This window comes from Protopterus annectens, chromosome 9.part0 (assembly GCF_019279795.1).
Source record: "Protopterus annectens isolate FY-2018-M chromosome 9.part0, PAN1.0, whole genome shotgun sequence".
Classification (NCBI taxonomy): Eukaryota; Metazoa; Chordata; order Ceratodontiformes; family Protopteridae; genus Protopterus; species Protopterus annectens.
This window is the reverse complement of record NC_056743.1, coordinates 1,170,874,939-1,170,895,673: the sequence shown is the minus strand read 5'-3', so window position 1 is coordinate 1,170,895,673 and position 20,735 is coordinate 1,170,874,939. Positions and strand designations below refer to the sequence as shown.

General features: G+C 43.9%; 1 protein-coding gene across 1 annotated transcript in view; it reads left to right on the top strand.

Moving 5' to 3' along the window:
• LOC122811903 (oxysterol binding protein) overlaps positions 1–20,735 on the top strand; it is a 1,660,581-nt gene that overhangs the window by 430,403 nt on the left and 1,209,443 nt on the right. The window contains exon 2 of the mRNA XM_044084058.1: positions 12,188–12,396. Within this exon, the coding sequence (XP_043939993.1) occupies positions 12,188–12,396 (209 nt within the window). The remainder of the gene's footprint in view (positions 1–12,187; positions 12,397–20,735) is intronic.

Genomic DNA, 20,735 nt, shown 5'->3' with positions numbered 1-20,735 from the left:
ATTTTTATTCTTCTGCACTTCATTTTGTCTTGATTGGACTCTCATAATGACGTTTTGTCACCCAGGGCAGCGTATTTAGTTAGTTTTTGTGGTTTTGAGAATAGCTCCTCCCCTTTCTAGTTGGCTGCACCCCTTCCCGTTGACCCCCACCCATTCAGCTGTCTCCTGCAACCCCCCCTTTGATTTGAAGTCACCAGCCACCACTGGATCCCGGGGTGAACTTTCTATTTACCCATCCACTCATCAAGCCACTCATCAGATCCACTCATAATTATGCCATTTGCATTCATTGAAAATATTAAAAAAAAAAAACACTGAATTGTTTTGAAGATGGAGGCATTTTTGTATATAAGCAGTTAAATTGCCTCCGCCAAAACAATAATCCAGTAATGTCCTTCTATTCAGTGTTGCAGTATTCTTTATATATGGGTTGTATTCCACCAATCGACCCAACATCCATCCTGTATACAAAAGCTTAACGGCACTGCCTGTACGTGGGACATCACATGAAGGCACGGTCTATGTCAGCCATAAAAGGGACATCCGTGCATACAATCTTCTGAACTTTTTTGCCGCCATTTGGAAAGGTTGTCTCGTATGTTTGGTCTGATGTTGGATAGTGTTGGTGTTGGCTTCCAGCTTCAGGTAAGTACCCCATAGGGGATTTAACATATTGTTATTGCATTTTGTTTTTGTTATTGTCATCCAGAAAGGGCAAGTGTAGGTGTGGAAGGCAAATTCCACGTAAAGATAGTCATGAGCTTTACTTTTGCCTGGGACCCAGTCATGACCACTGGGCCTGCTCTGTCATTCTAAAACATTGCACAGTCTGTTGGCCTTGAATCTCTATTTAGAAAGTCAAAAACTCAGATATCTGGCTAGGGCCACTATGGAAGGTTCCGTGAGTGCATTTGAGCCGGCTGGGTTAGCAAGGCTAGGTGCAAATCTGCTTTAGCTGCGCCTACTCCCCCTGACGTACCTCTTTAGGTTGATGAAAACCTGGCAGTGTGACCGGAGGTAGGGTCTGCTCCCTCTGCAGGTACTGGTATGGAAGCCGTCAGGAGTGCAGATCCTAGCACGTCCAAGGCTATGCAGACGTTCGGTTCAGACAACTTGGGGGAACTGTGGCTCATTATTGTATAAGGCTCTGGGACTGTTCAGCATCTTGTCTAGGGAGATGTCAGAGGTAGGGCCTACGTACATAATTTCCCCTCAACGGGAGAAACCTATTTAAAAGAAGCAAAAAAACTAAGCATGTTCATACTGCTACCCCTGTGTTGGATTGGAAATTTTTTTCTCAGCGTCTTAAGGTTGTGGTGCCTTAGAGGCCTCTGGCTGTGGCTTCTTGTGAAGCCGGCCTGGCCTTCTCCCCTCCAGTGCTACCTTTTGGTTCCCAGGGGCCTTCTTCAGGGCAGTCTGTGGAATTCCAAATTCATGAGACTTCATCTGAGGAAGACTCCTCAGAATCAGATTCTTTAGCATACTCCACCCAGTTTCCTTCTCCATTGGAATATGCTTCCCCTGAGGAAGAGTCTAATGGGGGTGACTCTCCCATTGAGGAGCGTTCCTTTGGGGAAACTGTTAATACAATGAGGGAGTCCTGTAACTGTGATTCCTCTCGGATCTCAGAAGAACAAAAGAGATATTAATGAGCTTCTCCAACTGGATGCCTCTCCTCCTTCAGCAGTCCCACCAGTCCTGCCAGCCTACTCAGATGCCTTTAAGGCAGCATCCAAGACCCCTGACTCACAGGCCCCTGCCCTTAAAAAACCTGATCACTTCTAAAAGGTCCCTCAGGATTGCAAGTTTCTTTTTAAATGCCCCTCAGCTGACCCAGCTATGGTTTCCATTACTTTGGATAAATCTTCACTGCTATCTCCTTCAACCAAACTGCTTCCTTCTGACAAGGAAAGTAACATTTTGGAAAGACTGGGAAAAAAGGTCTATACCTTTTCCATCTTGGCTGTCTTGGCCTTTAGATTATCAAACACACATGTCTAGGTATGCTTTGGCCTTCCTGACTCATGCTACCCAGGCTCTTTCCCCATTGCCTAACTCAGAGGCTAAATCATTGGCACTTTTAATTTTAACAGCCCTCCTGCCAAGTAGCTAGACACTCAATCAAGTGTAGATATGATGCAGTTTTGAGGCCTCTTCCAGAGCAGCAGCTTCTGTATCTGTTCTCTGAAGGCATTCCTGGTTATGTCTATCCTGAAGCTCCTTATCCTTTTCCTGCAGTGATTTAAACACTTGCTCATTTCTCCAGTCCCAAAATGTCATAGGAATTTTCCTGCCAAGACTCCTTTTGTCAGGAAACCTGCTCGCTCCTCCACTTCTGCTCCTTCTGGAGCTAGGCCTTGTAAGCCTTCTAGGAGACACCCACAGACTAAACCTTTTACCCCTGCTGCTGTTGCTTGTTCTCAGCAAACCTTTCAGTCCAGACAAAGTTCTCTATGACGCTCTCTCTCCTTTCCCAAGTCATGCTCCCTTGTCTGTTTGCCTCTGTCCTCCCCTTTCTGCTTGGATGGAAATCACTCAGGACTTCTGGGTGATGTCAATTATCTGAAGTGGGTATTTTATGACTTGGGAGACTCTCCCTCCCTTTTAGGAAATACCTCAACCCCCCAGTGAACTAAATCTGTTCCCCCCCGATTCTTGCTCAACTTTCCCATCAAAGCACCATGCAGTCTGTCCCTCCATACCAGTTTGGGAGGGGATTCTACTCCAGGATGTTTCTAGTTCCAAGGAAAGATCATTCTTGGAGGCATTTATTAGATCTTTCCCTACTAAACACTTCCCTGTTGATGCCTTCTTTCAGAACGCTATCACTGCCTGCTCTCCTTCCCCTGGTCCCTCCTCAAGCCTTCTTAGCTTCCCTGGATCTCAAGGATGCATACTTGCATATATATCCCTATTCATCCTCACTTCAGGAAAGTGTTTGTATTCCTCTGTGGGTTCTTTGCACTATCCATCCTCACTTCAGGAAAGTGTTTGCGTTCTTCTGTGAGTTCTTTGCACTGTCAGTTTACTGCCTTTCTCTTTGGCCTTTCTACTGCTCTAAGGGTATTCACAAAGTCCCTGGTCCCAACTACTGCCTATTTGAGGCTAAAAGGCCTACAAGTCTAGCCATACTTAGACAATCTGCTTTTTCTGGCCAACAGTCCAACCTTGTTAACCAAACATCTGAACATAGCTATTCCCTTCCTGCAGGCCCTGGGTTTCTCAGAGTTCAAAAAATCATCCCTTCTACCAAGTCAAGACCTTATATTCCTGAGGTGCAGGTTCTGCACAGACATGATTGGATGTTCATCGTGTTTCACTGTTGCAGTCATTACAATTGGGTTATCCTGCTGGCGGGCTACCCGCAGTCGGCCTGAATTCCAAAGTCTAGGTCCGGCGTCGGTTGCTATCGCCTCTTCCCTGATGTCAGTACGCCAGTGATATAAAAGATGCAGCCGACGCCATTTTCTTCAGTCTTTCTTGCCACGCGGTGCCTGAAGCAAAAGCAGTTCGCAAGTGCCGGTCGGCCGACTTCTGAGATTTTCAAATTCGAATTTCAGATCCAAAGTCTTCATTAAAGCTAAGTACCCCATTGGGTAAACTTTTTTCTTGCTCCAGACCGATGTCAGAAAAAGTTAATAATTGTATTTCTTGTAGGAAGCAAATACCTCATAAGGATTTTCATTCTTACTGTATTCCTTGCCTAGGCCCTGACCATGACGTTGCTAGTTGTCTGTTTTGTGCTAGATTTCACCAACGCACTATTAACCGTCGGTACGATTTTGCATTTCATTACTTTGGCAGAAGATTTAATTATATAATGCCGTCGGAACAGCCGACTACCGGAGTTTATAAAAAGCGCAAAGAAAAAGAAAAGGACAGGCTTCCAGGTCCAAAACCGACGAGGCTTCCGCTAGGCCTGTCGCTGGTTCTCAGTGAGGTGCTTTCGCAGCCCCTGACGCCCACTACCTCAGAGCCACAGGCCGCTTCCGACTCCCACGTGGAACCGACTAGGCCGCTGCAAACTCAAGGTATTAGACACTCGGAAAACTATTCCCTCAGATGGGTCCAGAGCCGCTGAGCAGGCATCGGCTTTTGAGGGTATTTTCAGGCCTACACAGTTATATGTGAAACCAGCTTCAGCTTCAAAGGCAAAGACTAAAGCACCTCTAAAGACAAAGAAACAAGTACAACATTCTCCTGGACAGGCCTCCATGCCTAAAAAACAGATGCTTAAAATGGCCGAAGACCTAATTACTTTGATCAGGGGTTCCCATCCCCCTCCTGATAAGAGGCCTAGGCAAGAGATAGAATATGAATCTTCAGATCTGGTTTCCATTTCCTCTGATTCCTCTTCCTCCCCATGAGGATTCTGATGCTGAAGAATCTATCCCTTCAGCCTCTCCTCCTGAGGATTATTCTTTTGGGGGGACCCTGCATACTGTGAGGGAGCATTTCCACTGGGAGAGCCACGATTACTCAGAATCCAAGAAAAGGCTCAAAGACTTCCTTTTATTACCTCAGCACAGGCCCCTTGCTATTCCTCCTGTTTTAGACATTGTAGATGATGTATTTTCAGAGTCCGGTCTGTCTCCTGACTCTCTACCACCAGCTCCTGTTAAGCCAGACAGGTACTACAGGGTTCCTGATTCACATAAATTTCTTTATAAAAATCCTGCTGCTGACCCAGAAACCATATCTCGGGGTCCCAAAGGGGTCAAGGCTTCCACTGCAAAAAACCCTATCCCCTCTGATAGGGATTCAAGGGCCCTGGACAGATGGGGAAAAAAGATTTATACTTCTGCTACTTTGGCTGTAAGAGCTTTAAATTGTCAGTTTCATATGCTTAAATATCAGCAATATCTTGCGTCATTGCTTAAACAGAAAATGTTGACAAATTCAGAATGTGCAGAAAACAAAGAAATGCAGGATTTATTGCATGCAGCTGAACAAGTGGGAAAGCATACTTTGCAATGTGTTTTTGATTCTCTAGAGGCCTCCTGCAGGGCCGCTGTTACGGGTTCTGTCATTAGGAGGCATGCTTGGTTAAAAGAACAGAATCTGCCTGATCATGTTAAAGCAAAACTATTAGATGCTCCATTACAGCATGATACCTTGTTTGGTGTTAAAGCAGAAGAGGTGTTGAAGAAAATGGAGGACAAAGCTAAATCTATGCAAACAGTCAAGGATTTCTTACAGGTACAGCCTCCTAGATTTAGCAGGAACTGGCCTACAAAGAATTGATCCTTTCCAGTGTCCGACAGGCCACAAAGTGGCAGATATAGACGCTCCAGAGGCAGAGCACAGCCTCAAGGCTCATACAGGCCTAAACAGTGGGGTGCTGCTACCTCCAAAAGGGGAGAGGAAAAATCACAGCCATACAGGAAGCCAGTCTCAATGACTTTCCCCTGCCAGCACCAAGTACTTATCTTCTGGCAGCTCCTTTGGGGGGAAAACTAGCACTTTTTTCACAAAACTGGCACATGATCACCCAGCACAAATGGGTCTTAAATATCATATCACAAGGATACAGGTTCCACTTTCGCACCCTGCCAAGGGCAAATGGTATGCCAGACCTGCCACGCAATCAATGAGCAGAGGCACAAAAACAAGTTTCATCCCTCATGGACATGAGGGCCATTCAGCAAGTACCACAGCAAGCGCAGGGACTAGGATTTTACTCAAGACTATTATTGGTGCCCAGAAAGGACAAAGCCTGGAGACCAATACTGGACCTGTCTATCCTAGACACATTTCTGAATATTCCAAAATTCAAAATGTTAACTCTGCAGCAGCTTCTGCCCATGCTGGGCAAGAAGGCTTGGCTTGTGACTTTAGACCTAAAAGAGGCATACCTGCATGTCCCAATCAGACATCATGCAGAAGATACCTCAGATTTATAGCTGGCTCACTGCACTACCAGTTCTCTGCACTGCCCTTTGGCTTATCTACTGCACCCAGGGTCTTCACAAAATTCCTGGCACCAGTAATTGCATTTTGCAGACAGAGGAATACAAATATATCCTTACTTGGACGACTGCCTTATTCAAGCAGAGAACAAGGACATTCTACTACAGCATCTGGCGTTTGTAAAAACATTACTAACAGTTCTAGGGTACACAGTAAACGAAAAGAAATCAAAACTAGTACCCACTCAAGAGATAATGTTCCTGGGTGCAAGCTTAAATACAACTGCCCAGATGGCTTATCTCACGCCAGACAAAGACAACGGACTACTTATTTCAAAATGTTGGCAAAAAAGACCCAGTTATCTGTAAGAAAAATTCTGCAGGCTTTGGGCTTCATGGCATCCTGCATTCTGCTAATTCCATATGCAAGACTGCATATGAGGAAACTTCAATGGTATCTAAAAAGTGTTTGGACTCAACATTGCCACAGCCTGGAAACAATAATTACCCTCATTCCCTGCCTGCAGCAGGAGTTTCGATGGTGGGCAAAGGCCTGTCACCACAACACGGGACAGCCATTCACCTTACCCCTACAGCCAGGCAGACATTAACAATAGATGTATCAGATTATGCCTGGGGGGCCCATATGGCAGGAAGATGTATTCAGGGCACATGGTCCGCAAGTCAAATGCATCTATATATCAATCAAAAAGAGATGCTAGCTGTTCAAAATGCCCTGACAGCCTTCAAGGATCTACTTCATCCAGGACAACTACTGATAAAGATGGACAATAGTACAGTCATGTGGTACATAAACAAGCAGGGAGGCACACATTCCTACCCCCTCTGCAGACTAGCCATGAACTTGTGGGACACAGCATTGATTTACCAAGTACATCTGCAAGCACAATTCTTGCCAGGAAAGATAAATACTCTGGCAGACGATCTAAGCAGAAACCTAATGGATCCCCATGAGTGGAAATTGGATCCACAAATTTTCAGCATGATAACAAGGAACTGGGGATGCCCGGACATAGACATATTTGCCTCACCTCACAACTGCCAACTACAGAGATTCTGCACAAAGACTTTTCACATGCAAGCATGGAAAGTGGATGCTCTATCTTTCAGCTGCACAAACCTAACAGTATAGGCCTTTCCTCCACTGCCTCTCCTCCCCAAGGTACTCCTAAAGGTCAGACAAGAGAAGCCAAAAATGATATTGATTGCCAATACTTAACTGAGATGCTGGATAAAGGCCTTTCCTTTTCATCAATTAAAATCCATGCCTCTGCCATTTCAGCTGATTACAATACAGAACCATCTCTTTTTTTCTCATCCATTACTAAGGCAGTACCTCAGAGGGGCCAAAAACATAAGACCTCCAAGGAGAGCACCAATACCTGCATGGGACCTCAACTATGTCTTCGAAAAACTCACACTTGCCTCCGTTTGAGCCAGCCTCTGCAGCTGATATAAAATTCTTATCCTGGAAAACAGCTCTGCTCCTAGCAATAACCTCTTGTAGATGAGTCTCAGAGTTATAGGCACTCATGGCTGCGGAACCTTTTATAATTTTCCATCCTGACAGGGTTTCTCTGAGGACAAACCCTACATTTATGCCTAATGTAGTGTCCAATGTGGCCCTTAACCAAACAATTCTTTTGCCTACCTTTTATCCAAACCCACAGAATAAGGGTGAGAGACTTCTGCATTCTTTGGACATTCACAGGCAGCTACGCTTCTACTTGGACAGAACCAAAGCTTTCAGAATGGCTGAGCAACTTCTAGTGGCATATGCTGCAGGATCACAAGGAAAGCCTATCTCAAAGCAGACTATTTCAAAGTGGATAGGCCACTGCATTAGTTTCTGCTATTCACAGCATGGCAAATCGGTGCCTAAGGGCATTAGGCCACATTCAACCAGAGCAGCAGCCACTTCAGCAGCCTTCCTCAGAGGAGTACCAACCAAAGACATCTTAGAGGCTGAAACTTGGAGTTCAGTGCACACTTTTACAAAGCACTATCACTTACCTCTCTACTCTAAATCAAGGGCAGGCTTTGCCACTGCAGTTCTGCAGGGCCTCTTAGCCTCTCCTAATCCTATTTAGCACCAGCCTCCCAACCTTAGCTTTGGGATTCAACCCAATTGTAATGACTGCAACAGTGAAACACGATGAACATAGTACAGTTGTGTACCTACCATAAATGTAGATGTTCGAGTGTATTCACTGTTGCAGCCCAGGTTACCCACCCACCATCCCCCTTTTCCTTTGCTGGGACATATCTGTACTTCTCTATTATATACAACCTATGTGGTGCATTTGCTTGTAGATGAAGGGAAAGTTGTTTTTTGTGTATGCATGCTTATTGGCATAATTTAGCCTACCATTTTAGGGGCACCTGACATCTGAGGCAAGAAAAACTGAAGAAAATGGCTTCAGCTGCATCATTTATACCCCTGGCGCACTGATGTCAGGGAGGAAGCAACAGCAACCGACACCGGACCTAGACTTTGGAATTCAGACAGACTGCGGGCAGCCTGCCAGCAGGATAACCCGATTGTAATGACTGCAACAGTGAATACACTCGAACATCTACATTTATGGTAGGTACACAAGTGTATTTTTTTCTTCCTGTAGAGAAAGTAACTTATCACAATGCCTTCCTGGAGGCTCTTGTGCCTCTTCTTACTATCATGGCCAGGGAGTTTCTGAGATTGCTGGGGATCATGGCTTCCACTATCCCCATACTGCCCTTTTCAAAGCTACACACGAGGATGTTCCAGTGGTTTCTAAAGACAGTCAGCATGCTCACACCTTAGATGCCTTGATTCTCCTCCTGAAAAAAATTACATTGGTGGATACAGCAACTCAGTCAGTACCCTGGCTTAGCTTTTCAGGTACCTCAACCAGTTCAGCAACTTTTCACAGATGCCCCAAACTTGGGTTGGGGAGCAACCTTTGCTTCCAGGAAAGTTCAGGGTCTTTGGTCCCCTTCTCAAAGGAAGGAACATATCAACATCAGGGAAAAGAGGGCTCTACTTCTAGCTTGTACATACCTTCCACACACTCCTTCAGTTTAGACCTCTCAAGATCCTCACAAGATGGTACCATGGTCCTTTTGTATATAAACAAGCAGGGGAGGCACAAAATCTTACTTTCTCTACTGCCTAGCCCTCAAGGCTTGGCAATTGGCTACTCAGTCCAAAGTGAGACTGCATGCTGTGTACCTTTCCTCTACTCAGAACTTGGCGGCAGACGCATTAAGCAGATCTATGACACAGTCTCATGATTGGATGCTTCACAAGGATGTGTTCCTAGATCTAGTTCACCGGTGGGGTACTCCAGAACTGGACCGTCTTGCCTCCCCTATGAACAAACTGCTTCCGTGCTTTTGTGCAAGTGTCTGTCACTGTCAAGTAGGGAATGTGGACACAGTCTTTCTCATGGAAGGGGATGTTTCTCTATGTATTCCCCCCTTCCCCTTAAGTCAGAAAGTCCTGTTGAAAATCCTACAGGACAAACCCAAAATCTTGCTGGTGACCCTGTTTTGGCCAAGACAGCACTGGTTCTCTCTCTTGCAATTAGCCAAGGGTTATCACTGCAAGTTACCTGACCAGATGGACCTACTCACTCAGAGCAAAGGGTCATTGATTCATCCCCATATGTAAACCCTACACCTAACCCTGTGGGTGATCAACTTTTGATCTCTTTCAGACACCTATTTTCTAAGGACATGCTACGGGTTTGGCAGGAGACCAGAAAACCCAATACTACAAAATCTTGCATTTCCAGGTGGAAAAGATTTTCCATTTGGTGCCAAAAAAGGAAAGAGGATCCCTTTGGTGCAGACATTCCCTTAGTACTTTCTTACCTGAGTGAGTTGCTCAACAGTGGTCTTTCCTATTCTTCAGCTTAAGTCCATTGCTCTGCCTTGTCTGCCTTTAACTCCCTCCTTAGATTCCAGGTTAGAAATGAAGCTTTTTCTTAAAGGTGTCCTACATTTAAGACCCCCAGGAAAACCAGTTCCTCCTCCTTGGGATCTTAACTGTGTGGTAGAAAAGCTTACTCAGGCCCCCTTTTGAACTGGCAGCTTCTGCTTCTCTAAAGTTCTGCACATTTAAAACTGTGCTTCTAGTAGCCTTAACCTCTAGTAGAAGGGTCTGTGAGATTCAGGCATTGAAGAACCCTCCCTTTCCTAGTTTTTTTCATAGGGACAGGGTATCCTTGAACTAATTTAAGCTTCATACCCAAAGTAGTGAATGATTTGTCTATTGATCAGTCCATCCAACTGTCTACCTTTTCCCTTCACCACAGTCCTCCAGTAAGAGGGTTTTGCATACCTTGGATGTTTATAGACAACTTAGATTTTATCTTGACAAAACTAAGTCAATTAGGAGGTCTGACTGACTTTTTGTTTCCTTTCATCCCAGGGCTCTGGGTTTGCCTGTATCCAAACAAACATTGTCCACATGGATCTCTAAGACAGTTTTGCTATGAATTACATGGGAAGTCTTTATCTGCATCTGTTAAGGCCCATTCTACTAGATCAGTTGCATCCTCAAGGGCCTTCTTTAAAGGTCTAGATGCTCATTAAGTCCTGGAGGCAGCCACTTGGTCATCTGTTCATACCTTTACAAAGCATTGCACATTGGATATGGTTTCTAGGACAAGGGCAGGTTTTGCCAGGGCGATCCTCCGTGGATTCCTGGAAAGTGCTTCCTTTTGGCGTTTCCCTACTCTGTCCTCCTTCCTGGGTTCCCTATCAGCTTTGGGCACTGTCCCATATGTAAAGAATATTGCAACATTGAATAGGACATAGAATAGTTGTGTAAAATATTACCATAACCATAGATGTCCTTCTGTTCTGTGTTGCAGTATTCTATCCCTCCTGCCTTGCCCCTACAGCTTGCTTTTTCCTAGGATGATCTCCTTAGGCTCCTTTTGGACTCCTTTCCTTATGGAGCTTTCCTATTTGAAGATTGTATGTGTGGATGTCCCTTTTATGGCTGACGTTGACTGTGCCTTCATGCGATGTCCCACATACAGGCAGTGGTTCTATGCTTTTGTATACAGATGGAATCGATTGGCGGAATATAACTTGTATGTAAAGAATACTGCAACATAGAAGAGAAGGATATCTATGGTTATGGTAAGATTTTACAGAACTATTCTTGTTAGGCACAGTATCCTGTAAAATTTAGTAGTTAAGGAGTTGATCAATTTTTATCTCTGTAAAAGAAGGCAATGTGGAGCATGTAAGAATCCAAAGAAATTTATTTTTGTACTACTACTGTGTAGTAGTGATTAATTTTCTATACAGGATAAACGCGTTGTATGGGTAGTACACATTACTTTTATAAACCATTCTCATTTTGTGCTACCATATTCTGGGACTGTTGTGTAAAAGGGGCATTTGTTTCATGTTAGACCTATTTGGTTACCAGATTGTTGTCATTTTACTAGGTGCATTGTGGTACTGTCACTGCTGATAATGCCAATGAGACTGTGTCCATTTGTTTCCCATTATTAGGGAATTAGTTCAGTTTGGTATGAGAATAAGTTTTCAGGACAGACAGCCATGAAGGTTGCTTGCAGAAGGGGTACTTGTATGGCTTAACTGCACTCCCTTAATTCTCATCACTGTGGGAACCTACAGTGCCTCCCTTAGCTGCTACATGCAGTTGTGCACTTGAGAATGAAGACTTCTGCCAGGTAGTGGTTTGTTTAACTGAAGAACAGTCCCCAGGATGCCTCCCCTCTTTTGAGGTGGTGTAGCTTTATGAATTCTCTTCAGCTTCACTCTTCTTAGGGTAGTGGCATGCATCCTTACTTGTCAGCTTAGTCAAGCAACTGCAACATTCATCAAACTTGGGCTACTGGGCCATTGTCATGACTTTGAGTGCTTTATCCCTTTTTGGCACTGGAGCGGGCATCTGATTGTAATCATCAAGTTAGTAAGTAAATAAATATAAGCTAGTGAGCCTAGAGTTTGTGTTGTAGAAGGTAAGGAAGATACTCAAGTACAAGCTATTGGGGTGCTGTAAGGTATATGATTTGTTGGACTGGTGCCATGAAAAGAGATAGTAGTGTCTTGTGTCTTTTTGTGGATCTTTTTCAGTCCATCTGTCATTCTTAAACGCTTTGCAGAAATTCTTTGTAGTGTTAGTGTTAGACTTTGACTACAGTATAGCACACAGTGGGTGTGGATCTCTGTGTCACAGTAGCCGAAGATTCTTAAGGGGTTATGACTTATTTTTCCCCCTCTTTCTGTAGGACGCAAGCTGAGATGGGTCATACCTGCCGAGGGACCATCAATCTTGCAACAGCTAACATTGTTGTTGAAGATTCCTGCAACTTCATTATCTCCAATGGTGGCACTCAGACCTACCACCTAAAGGCCAGCTCAGAAGTAGAACGCCAGCGGTGGATCACAGCCCTGGAACTGGCAAAGGCAAAAGCAGTACGGATGCAGGCAGAATCAGGTATGTGGGCCGTCTAAGAGATGACATGTTTTGAAGTGTGTTAACTGTGCAGGCAGCTGGTCCTAGTGTGTCATATACATAAATTCCACACGGATTGGACTCAAGAGTTGCTGGTGCAATGTTTGCATATGCTAAGACATTTGTTTTGAATTTTAGTAGGTAGCTGCGCTGTCTTTCGCTCAGTCATTTTATCATGTCTCCTATAGATAGGACAGTGCAGTTTGATGAAATGAAATGTACTAAATACAGTGTACACAGAGAAATGCATTGACATGAGTGTTAAAGTTGTATATGGTTGCAGGGGTAGAGTACAGAGTAACAAAGCACTTGCAGTAGTTACAGTTTAGGCAGTTTAAGAAATGTAACAAAAAATAAGGAAATGTAATGGGTAGGCATTCAAGTGCATTGAATGCGTTAACAGCATTAGAATAGTTTTTGAATGATGCAGTGCAAGAAGTACGGAAAGATGTGAACATATTTTTCTTTTGCTTTGTAAGATGGCGTCATAAATGAAACTAGATGGATAGAACATTATCCTATCTTACTGGTATATTTAGGGTAGCATTCAGAAAAGATTAATGGTTTATTTTGCTGTTTGTAAAAGCTGAATAAAGGATGAAACGGTGAGAAGCGGCGTGCCTTCAGGGCAGTAGTGAAAATTTACATAGATGGAAGTTATAAAGAATTTGAAGGGCTGTTTGGAAATTTAATTTTACTCTTAAGTTCAAGAAACTGAATTCTGACTAAAATTGGTTTAGAACATGGTAGTTAATACATACCTGTTATTTGTTTAGCTGTACTGTATTTCCCACAGTAGAATGCATGTATGAGAGGTAAAGTACTGAGTACAAAGTTTTTCATAAAAGTAATACCACTGACCTGGAACAAAAGTATTTTATTTAATATATACATACATACATACATACATGCAAGTAGTCACTTTTGCCATTAGTATTCATACTCTGTTAGGCAAGTTGATGTCTATAGTGGATATATTTGAAGTTTGAAAATGTAGACAGGTTGTGTTCTAGCAAATGTTAAGCTGTGCATTTTCAATGTCCCTTAAGTACTTCAGTGGTACCTAATTGGAAATATTTGGGGACATATTACAAGAAATTACAAGAAAAGGTCATCCTTTTTTATGGGAAATATTTTTTGTGCAGATTCTAGTGCTATACTCCCACAGAGGTCAGGTGATAATTTTGTATAAATTGCATATAATCACTTGGAAGTTATGAGATGGTGTTTTTTTCTTTAGAATGGTGGATCTACGTGAGATTTGTTATGAGTGCTATAACTTTCACCGTTAGCATATGGTTAGAGGTATTCAGAAGGGAAACTGAAAGAGAGCATAGTCTGCACCACAGGCTTCTGAAAGATGGACTGAGGAAGCTTTAGAACAGTATGGAGAAAATGAGGTAGAGTGGTTATGAAAACATTTAGGTACCTCATCAGGAGCAAATTTCAAGATAAAAGGAATCCATGAGTTTTAAGGGAAGAAAGTGCACAGTTTAGAAATGGAATAATAAATAAGGAGTAAAATGAGCACGTTTCTCTGAGTAGAACTGTGGATGCATGTGGCACAGCCATACAGGGAAGGCACTGAGTTCATAGTAAATGCTGGGATTGATATGACTGTTATGGTGATGGCTGAGAATATCAATTAAGAATGCCTTTGTAAACCAGATGTCCTTCATGGATGCATCTGCAGTCATAACAATTGGGTTGTCCTGTCGTCAGGCAGCCCTTCGGTCGGCCGGATTCCAAAGTCTGGGTCCGGCTTCGGCTGATGTCGCACTTCACCCGACGTCATCTCTGCTGGTCTTCGGGTATAAAGGCATCAGCCGACGCCATTTTCCTCAGTCTTTCTTGCCGCGTGGCCAAGCAGAAGCTGTTCACAAGTGCCGGTCGGTCAGATCCAGAGATTACTACTACCGAATACTACCAAGACTTCTAAAAGCTAAGTACCCGTTGGGGACTCTTTCTTGCCTCAGCCGATGTCAGAAAAAGTCAATAACTGTTTAACTTGTGGGAAACAAATACCTCATAAAGATTTCCACTCTTACTGTCTGCCTTGCTTAGGCCCAGACCACGACGTAGCAGCCTGTTCGGCCTGTGCTTCCTTCAACCGACGAACGCTTAGGCGTCGGTCGGAGTTTGCTGAACAGTTTTTCGGCTCAGATTTTGCGTACATTATGCCGTCGGATCCTCCGACTACCCAAATTGTTAAAAAACGCAAAGAAAAAGACCGACACTCGCAGTCCGCGGTTTCGGCCGAAACCACGGTTAAGCAAGCGAGTGTCTCGGTTTCGCCGAAACTGAGAAAACTGGTCAATCTTCAGCGAATCCATGACTACTACTGAGGCTCCTGCTACCTTACCTGAATCGGCCTCAGAAATTTTGCCTACAACTGTGGTTCCTAGTGATTTATCACACACCATCCCTTTGGATGTCTCTACCCCAGCACGTGGTGCTGCTAGGCCTCCTGCAGCCATGTCTATTAAGGCCTTTGCCAGGGCTAAAGCAGCCAAATCTGCTAAATCAGTGCCTGTTAAACCCCCCTCACACAGGCCCACTTCTAGTTCACAAATGCTTACTCTGGCAGAAGATTTAATATCCTTAATTAGGGGATCCCAATCTCACCCAGACAGGGCCTCTCAGCTCCCAGAAAAGAGACCTAGAGCAGAGCCCCCCGAGCCAGTGTCCTCTGATGATTCTGCGGATGACTCAGACATTACAGACCAGCCAGAGGCTCCTTTTTCTACTTATGAAGATTCCGATGCTGAAGAATCCATTCCAGCTGCCTCTCCACCAGAGGAATTTTCCTTTGGGGAAACCTTACATGCCATGAGAGAACCATTCCAATGGCAGGGACAAGATTTCTCAGATTCAAGAAATATGTATTAGAAATGGTGAATAACATCCAACAGGTTAGAAACCATTCCTTAAAATGTGGCTATGATGCACTGGAGGCTTCATTTAGATCAGCCATGACTGGCACAGTGATAAGAAGGCATGCATGGTTGAAAGAACAGATCTTACCGGATCATGTTAAAGCAAAGCTATTAGATGCTCCTATGGATAAGGCCAGTCTATTTGGTACACCTGCCCAGCAGGTAATGAAGAAAATGGAAGAAAAGGCAAAATCTGTACAAACAGTTAAAGATTTCTTACAGGTTCAGCCCCCAAGGTTTAGCAGGAACTGGCCTGCCAAAAATTGGTCCTTTCCTGACTCCACAAGATCCCAAAGGGGCAGGAATTAGACGCTCTAGAGGCAGAAATCAATCCAGAGGAGGTGCCTATAGAGGACGACAGTGGCAAGGCAATAACCGAGGCACAGACACAACCACTGCCACTGCAACAGGACAATCACAGTGACTTGGCTCTGACTCCGCCTACCAGGGAGCAAATAGCAGCACCATTAGGCGGAAAGTTAGCCTTATTTTCGAAAAATTGGCACTATATCACAAAAGACAAGTGGATTTTGCAAACCATAGACCAAGGCTACGGTTCCACTTCCACACCTTACCAGTAAAAGAGGAATGCCAAACCTGCCTCCAAATCAAAAATAGAAGCTCTGCAGCAGATAGCGGAATTAACAAAGATGAGAGCTGTGGAAAGAGTACCAATAACAGAACAGGGCAAAGGATTCTACTCCAGACTCTTCCTAGTGCCAAGAAAAGAGAAAAGTTGGAGACCTATTCTCGACCTGTCCATCTTAAACACATACATCATTGTCCCAAAATTCAAAATGCTGACCCTACAGCAACTTCTTCCCATGCTGGGCAAGGAGTGTTGGCTGGTAACTCTAGATCTCAAGGAGGCATACCTGCACGTCCCCATTCGACCAAATTGCAGAAGATACCTCAGATTTCTTGCAGGATCAGAGCATTATCAATTCTCAGCATTGCCCTTTGGCTTATCTACTGCCCAGAGTATTCACAAAATGCCTGGCATCAGTAATCGCTCACTGCAGAGTACAGGGAATCCAAATTTATCCATACCTGGACGACTGCCTGTTACAAGCGGACAACAAAAGCAAGCTGACAACAGATTTACAAAGGGTCATTTACTTGCTACAAGCCCTGGGATACACAGTCAATTTGCAAAAGTCAAGGCTGATACCATCCCAAACAAGAACATTCTTGGGCGCGGAATTGGACACAGTAAAACAAATGGCATTCCTAACTGCAGAAAAACAAAAAGAGCTCCCTCTTTACTTCTCGGCATTAACAAAGCAGAACAAACTAACAGCAAGAAAAGTTCTGCAGGCCTTGGGCTTCATGGCATCATGCATAATCTTGGTCCCACATGCCAGACTGCATATGAGAAAGCTACAGTGGTACCTAAAGAATTTATGGTCTCAACACAGGCACAGCTTAGAAACAGAAATACCACTAATCCCATGCCTAAAACAGGAGTTCTTATGGTGGGCTCAAGCATGCCAGTCAAACCCAGGCTTACCCTTCCACAACTTTCGAGCAAGCCAAACCATCACAACGGACGCCTCAGACCTAGGATGGGGGCACATGCTGGACAAATGCGCAAGGATTGTGGACTCAGGACCAGCTGCACCTGCACATAAACCAAAAGAAATGCTGGCAGTAAAACTGGCAATCCAAAAATTCAGACCATTCCTCAAAGAAGGCCATTTGATGATAAGGACAGACAACACCACAGTCATGTGGTACATCAACAAACAGGGAGGCACTCATTCATACCCCTATGCAGAATGACTTTGGACCTTTGGAATCTGGCTCTCAGCTACAACATCCAGTTACAGGCAATATTTGTACCGGGAAAAGAGAACACCCTAGCAGACATGTTAAGCAGAACCACCTCGGATGCTCACGAATGGATGCTACACCCGGACATCTTCAAGGCCATCACAAAGAAATGGGGAATGCCACAAATAGATCTATTCGCTTCCCCACTCAATCACCAGCTCAAAAAATTCTGCACAAGGACATTCCACCCACTTGCATGGAAGGTGGACTCTCTATCCTTCAGCTGGAAAGGCCTGACAGCATATGCATTTCCACCTCTTCCCTTGATGCACAAGGTACTACTGAAAATCAAAGAGGAACGCCCAAGGATAATCCTGATAGCTCCGAACTGGCCAAGACAACACTGGTACCCATTGCTGAGGAGCATGTCTCGGGAGAAAATGTGGTCAAATACCCCTGATGCCTTTGATGTTAACTCAGAACAACTACAACATCATGCATCCAAACCTAAAAACCTTGCAACTGACTGCCTGGAACATCACATAGCAGCAACTAACCCAGACCTTTCCCAAAAGGTTAAAGACATTATCCTTGAAGCCCGCAGACCTTCAACAAGAAGGAACTATGCAGGAAAATGGAAAAGGTTTGTCATTTGGAGTACTGAAAGAGGAAAAGATGTGTCGAACATAGATATTGCTAACATTCTGGAGTACTTGGCAGAGCTTCTACATACAGGCCTGTCCTATTCCTCCATCAAGATACATGCATCAGCTATTTCAGCAGAATACAGCTTTGATCCACCTGTCTTTTCACATCCTCTACTCAGGCAGTTCCTCAGAGGGATCAAGAATGTAAAACCTCCTAGGAAACCACCATTACCAGCATGGGACTTGAACTTTGTGCTAGAAAAGTTGACACTCCCTCCGTTTGAACCAGCAGCAACAGCAGATCTACAACACCTGTCATGGAAAACTGCTTTCCTACTGGCAATTACCTCAGCAAGGAGGGTTTGAACTACAGGCCTTAATGGCAGTGCAACCCTTCCTAATCTTCCATCAAGATAGGGTGTCCATGAGAACTAATCCTACATTTATGCCTAAGGTGGTATCCAGAGTGTCTTTAAACCAGGCAATCCACCTACCTACCTTCTTTCCCAATCCACAAAACAGAGGGGAAAGAATGCTGCATACCTTGGATGTACATAGACAGTTACGCTACTACCTGGACAGAACCAAAAGTAACAGAAAAACTGACCAGCTTTTTGTAGCCTATGCAACAGGAAGGGAAGGAAAAGCAATTTCCAAACAGATAATCTCCAAATGGGTAGGAAATTGCATAAGATTCTGTTACTCCTACCATGGAAAACCAATTCCACAGAACATAAGACCTCATTCTACAAGGGCTACAGCCACTACCACAGCTTTCTTACGAGGAGTGGCAACCAAGGACATTATTGAGGCGGCTACTTGGACCTCCGTGCATACATTTGCCAAGCATTATAATTTACCTCTATACTCTAGATTTTTTGCCACTGCTGTACTGCAAGGGATCCTAACTACACCATAATTTTTCTTCCTCCTCCCCTAGTTTGGCTATGGTATTCTACCCATTTGTTATGACTGCAGATGCATCCATGAAGGACATAGTACAGTTTTGTACCTACCATAAATGTAGATGTCCGAACTGGATAGCATCTGCAGTCAGGATTACCATCCCTCCTTCCCCTCTGTGGTTCTCCTAGGGTATTTACCCTCCTAATAGCTAGCTGGGGGGGGGTCTCTTATGGTGTATTTGTTTGTATATATGTACATACATGCTTATTTTTTGTGTTTGCCTTCTACTTTTTTGGAAACATTGGCATTTATCCAAAATTTAGCCTTCCAAGAGGGCAACTGGCATCTGGGGCAAGAAACACTGAGGAAAATGGCGTCGGCTGATGCCTTTATACCCGAAGACCAGCAGAGATGACGTCGGGTGAAGTGCGACATCAGCCGAAGCCGGACCCAGACTTTGGAATCCGGCCGACCGAAGGGCTGCCTGACGACAGGACAACCCATTTGTTATGACTGCAGATGCTATCCAGTTCGGACATCTACATTTATGGTAGGTACAAAACTGTACTTTTTGTGCCATTACTGCTTAAGATGTTATTTTCATTGCCTGAAACAATTGTCCTTTTTTCATGTAGCTTGTTACTTGGAACTTAAGTGGCAGAAATGCATTGAACTGTTTCCTTGCCAGTTTTGTATTTTTATTTCCAATACTACCCGTTACATGGATGAACTTTTTGATTATCATTAGATCACTGTTGCAGTAGCTTAAGCTGTATGGGATGCATCTTTCCAAGGACTGCACGTCCGGCCAATATACAAAGCTTTAACATTTGTCCTTGCATCCGGGGAGAGAGAGGAGCACACTGGTGTAAAAGAAGTACAGGTGCCAACCGTCACAACTTTCATGCAAATAAAACCACCAGTAAGACTATAGCTGTTTTATATCTTCAGTGGTTCAACGGTCAACTAGTTTTGAGAAATTAGTCAGATAAGTACCCTGTTAGAGACTTTCTTCCATTTTTTTCTGTGAAACATATTTTTTTTTTGGCTTATGTCTGAGAGAAAAGGGAAGAGCTTTTGTGGATACATATCGTATACAGAGACTCCCACACACACGCCTCTCAACCTCTTAGCACAAAAAATCTGCAAAAAGCCAAAGATAGTGGGGGGCAAAGCCCAAAAAATAGGGGCAGATTTTATATATTGCTTTCATAAACTTAGAAAGTAGATAGAATAAAAGGTCCTGCACTACTATGCATTTTCTGAAGTATATAAAGTCTGAAACTCAAATGCCTGTCACTGTTTAGTGAATTCATTCCAAACTGATTTGCCACAAGAATCCAGAAAGCCACAAATTTTAAGAGGAACACACTAAAAATATGAGGCAAAATTCTGGACATTTGCAAAAATTTGGATATTTGAGAGGTATGCCCACACAGCTTGTCTTTTCTGTTTAGGTGAGGAACACTATTTCTTTTCATTAACAGTCACATTCCTATGGATCCAGAATGTTAAGTTGTCAATCTCGCCTTCATTCTTGCTTGATGGGTTCGGAGCCGATCCTCGGCTCCGACTCGGCACTTTGCTAAGCTCGAGAGTCACTTTTACCAGCTCGAGGCAGCCCCATATCCTATGATGCAAGGCGGTAAGTACCCAGATCTCATTTGCCGCTTCGCTGATGAGGTCCTCCTTTTGCCAGCTCCTGGTAAGTGTTAGTTTTAAACTACTTTTTGCCCCTAAAATTTAACAATTTTCACTTTTCTTTAGAATACCTTCATTTTTTCTTAATAGTAAGCCCTTTTCTGACTAAAATTATTTTTCCTTCCCCTTCTTTTAGTCAGGCCTTCATTCCCTCCCATCCCCCCCCCCCCCCTGTTAGGGTGTGTGTGTGAGAGGTTAGTTATTGTATAATAGATAACTTTAGTTGCCTGATTGGGACTGTGTTGTGTGTACTGTTTGTGTACAACTATGTCCAAAGAAAGGGTCTCAGGCTTTAAGAAGTGTGACTCGTGCTGTCAGAAGATGCCTCTGACAGATGGTCACACTTCTTGCTTATATT